Source organism: Pistacia vera, unplaced genomic scaffold, assembly GCF_008641045.1.
Source record: "Pistacia vera cultivar Batoury unplaced genomic scaffold, PisVer_v2 Contig1079, whole genome shotgun sequence".
Taxonomy (NCBI): Eukaryota; Viridiplantae; Streptophyta; class Magnoliopsida; order Sapindales; family Anacardiaceae; genus Pistacia; species Pistacia vera.
Genome location: NW_022195114.1, coordinates 13,621 through 17,692, shown reverse-complemented (window position 1 = coordinate 17,692; position 4,072 = coordinate 13,621). Strand labels below are relative to the sequence as shown.

Below are 4,072 nucleotides of genomic sequence, written 5' to 3'. Positions count from 1 at the left end.
AGGTTATTATTTGATTAGAAAATTATGTTATCCTAGTAGTGGGAATTTAAATTTGTGATTCTTATTAAAGTTAAATTAGAGTTTGATAAGTTTATCGTAAATTAATGTGATCAGTATTATGATAAGTGTATTTGTCCTTCTTTTATTATGTTGGTTTAAATCATTGTTACGATAATTAAGTATTGAATATTAATTGTAGATCTCATACATAATTATATTCAGCATAATTCCCTTGAATATTTGATTGAACATGTGATCTCATAACTAATCATATAATATAATAAATAATAATGGATATTTTTGTAAAAATATACTCATCAAAATTAGTGACACAATAATTGAAAATCAAAGATGAAAACAACACTTGGGTTTATAGCCATACAAATAGGCATCAAATGCTCGAAATCATGTTACTGTATGAATTGTAATTACATAAACAAATCTTATTTGAACACAAAACCCATAAATTAACAAATGAAAATATACTGCATCTAATCAATTAACAAGGAATCTGATGAATGAACCATCTCAATATTTTCACAGGAAGCTTCACCAGATCCACCGCGAAGTTTGCAAGTGCAGAACAACAAATGCAGCATGGGCACAAGCAACTCAATACAGTTCTGCCATTGACAAATCAAATATAAAACCAATAAGATCAAAAGAAACAAGAAAGACATGATTGAAGGAAGAAATTTAATTAAAAACTTACCCAATGATCCACACCACAGCGCCAACAAGAGATAAAATCAATGCAACCAAAGCAAAAGGAAGCCCCAGCAAGAAACCCAATGGCCGGCAATCTCCCATTTTCCTGTATATTGGATTCTCTCTTTCTGTGATTTTGAATTGTAAGAGAGAAATTGTATTTGTTTTATAAGTTTACGCGAAATCAAACCACCTACTTCGACTTCACGTAACGCGGTGTATAATCAAATATAAGTAACTACCACGTTCCATTACTTCATCACATTGACCAAAGTGTCCTTGTGAAACTACCAAATGGGAAGTTATGATTGGGTTTTACACTTTTTTTTTTTTTTTATTGCATGAAGTCAATGGGTATTTTAGGGATTAGGGTATTGTTGAGAATCTTCGTTCTTGCTTCAATGGTTTCCACCAGCCGGGTCCATGTCAAAATGCGACCGCCACTAGCGTGTGAAGACGACTTCTTCAGTTCTTGTACATGTTTTTTTGTTATTGTTTCAATGTTCAAACTTCAAAGAATAACCAACAAGGTGGGTATTGGGCGGTGTAAATTGATCTGGTTCTACAAATGGCCGAAGCTGAAGAGATTAGTGTAGAACCCAATAAGATATGATCCAGTGGGCTCTTCAAGCAATCTGAGAACTGCCTTGGCTTTGACAGCAATTCACACTCCAAATCCAAATGCATATTCTTTGGGTCTCCTATCATTGGAAACTATTTCGACTGACACTAGTCCCGTTGTTCATAGATCTACGTCGTTCTCATTAGTGCACGGTTTCTCTTTCATATATCAAGAACACCAAGAGCAAATTACCTTTCACTAAATATTTACTTCATAGAAAGACTAAGGTATCTAAAATATCAAACAACTTATTTCATTGATGTCTGTTGATATAGAAATCTGCACTAACCAGTGAGATCCAATCGACCTTGCCGGGATCAGAACTGATGTGTGCATGATTAAAGTAAAGACAATGAGAGTTTTAAAGTGGTTCGGCGAGATTAACTCAGAAGTCTATGTCCACTGTTTTTGTATTTGCTGTGAGAGCTTACAATATAGTTCCTATGTGAAATTCGTAACTCCCTCCTCCTCATTTGAGGGGGTTTATATACAAGATTTGTACAAAGAAAAAAGTAAAATTAAGGGGATTACAATTGATCTGAATTGCAATTCCGATATTCTCGCGGTTGGGCGCTGTGATTGCGTAGTGATCACAATTGATCTAGTCATTCCCGTAATATCTGGGATTTGAAATAATCTGAAGGTTGATTGAATGATTCCCTGAACTGTCCGCAACTAGCTTATGTTGGGTCGAGCTTCGGTTCGACGAGCTTATATTGGGTCGATTAATCATTGTTGTCGAGCTCATTTTGGGTCGAGCTATGTCCTCACGTTGGCCCGAGCTTGGCGGAAAAGCCACACACAACATCTGTCCCTTAGTGTTCGATGCTCGCTTCGGGCTTCGAAGACTATTGCTTGATTTGATGTCAAGTTCGACTTCAATAGTGAATCTCTGAGTGCATGTTGGAACGGGCTTCTATGGTTGACCTTGCGCTTGGTCAATGTACCTCACATTTGGATCTCCCATGGTACTTATCAAAATTCAGAATATGAAAAACCAGGTTATAAAGGTAATTTCCATGTGGTCGTGTCGCATTAAATGCGGTAGCCTTTGTCAGTTACGTTTCGTCCCGCGTGAGCGACAACAACTGTTCACACGTGAAGTCGAGGTGACGTGCGGCGACGGTTATCATTACTGCAATCTGACAGTTTGTTGCTCCCCATGGATGGTTGACACGTAGCTGTTAGAGTAGGTGTCCCAAAGCCAATCAATTATTGTAAAATTGACTCTGTAATAAATGTTTATTTATCAATAAAAGGCATATTCTTCTATATCGTGTATGTAATGATATATGTCCTTAGGATGGTAGAACCGTGACGAGGGTATCAAGTGTTTCAAATCTTGATAGTGAGAACCCTATGATCACATATGTTGGCCATTCTAGAAACGTTCATAGCCCCAGTATTATTCTAACGAAGGACACAGATAATACGGTAAGACTATCATAGTGTTGAACGACCCTGTTGAAAGGCAGTGACTGATCTCACTTATCAAGGTTGTTTGCCGACAACCTGGTGCAACACATGGGTGCTTACTAGAGGCAAGTTCACTGGACAGACCCACCAGAGGATTTTATATGGATGGTAACCCCAATGTCTATGGAATAAATTCTCTAACAGATGGTGGTGCATGTGATCCTTAGATTTGAGATCACCGGAGCGCCTTGTGCACCAATTGGTGTAGTTTGACATTAGCCCAATGTAATTTTATTCAGAGCTATCAATACGGTAGTGATTGGCTACATTGAGAAGTGGATCGAGAATATGATGGATCGACAAAGGATTTATCACTCCTGGGTATGGGAGAGGTTATCTCACTGGATAATTCAGTAAATGACAATGACACTAAATCTATGGCCACAGTGGGATTGAGTTGATGCTCAATCCAATTTAATATTCCTGTCATTGGTCCAGTAACTGAATACAAACATATCGAGGATATCTGAGGTTGACACTATTTCTATACCTCAGTCTCGATGAGATAATAGTTGATGAAAAGATTTGATTGCACGGTAACCATACCATTGATAGGCTGCGGTTTCGCTGAATCCGAATCTATTGGGTGGCCATGATGCCTTGCTAGGAGCCAATGTTGGTCTGTGTGTAGTGAGATGGTTAATTGGTGTTAATCGTGATACTACTCACTGTCGATATGATAAAGAGCCTACGAGTCATATACTTAGAAGATAATTTAAGAATCAATTTGTGGGAAGGGTATTTTCGTCTTTTAGGACGAAAGGGTATTTTGGTAATCTCACAGTGCAATTAAATTTGCTGAGGTTGTTGCTTGTATTTAATTTTAATATTAAAATTAAATTAGTGAGATTATATTTAAATATATCTATGTGTATATTTAAATGAAATTATTATTTTTAATTGAATGTTAATATATTATTATATATTAATTGATTTTAATTATAATAATAATTAATTAATTAAAATACCATAAATGGTGTGTTTGGTTGCAAGGGTGAACTAGGGTTGGAGCCCATGACTATTCTTAAGTGGAATAGGGTTTTAATTGTTGCACTATATAAGTGCAATTTAAAATTAAAACAATAAAAGAATTATTTCATTCAATTAAAACCCTAGCCACCCTATCTCTGTCTCTCTTAAGAAGAAAACTTTTTTTTGTTCTTCTTTCTTGATTCTAGAAGCCTTTGATTGTTCTAGCAAAATAATCAAGAGTTCTGCAGATTATCTTCATGTGGACTTCCGTGAGTGCGATCCTACTTTGGATCG

At 36.3% G+C, this 4,072-nt stretch overlaps 1 protein-coding gene across 1 annotated transcript; it reads right to left on the bottom strand.

Annotated features, from left to right (window-relative positions):
• Nucleotides 1–387: 387 nt before the first annotated feature.
• Nucleotides 388–905, bottom strand: LOC116133333 (signaling peptide TAXIMIN 2). Its single transcript, XM_031419047.1, has 2 exons — nt 713–905; nt 388–623 (listed from the first exon to the last, which is right to left on the bottom strand). Exons 1-2 carry the CDS (start codon nt 808–810, stop codon nt 500–502), a joined length of 222 nt encoding a protein of 73 aa, XP_031274907.1. The 5' UTR covers nt 811–905; the 3' UTR covers nt 388–499.
• Between the last annotated feature and the right edge of the window lie 3,167 nt (nt 906–4,072).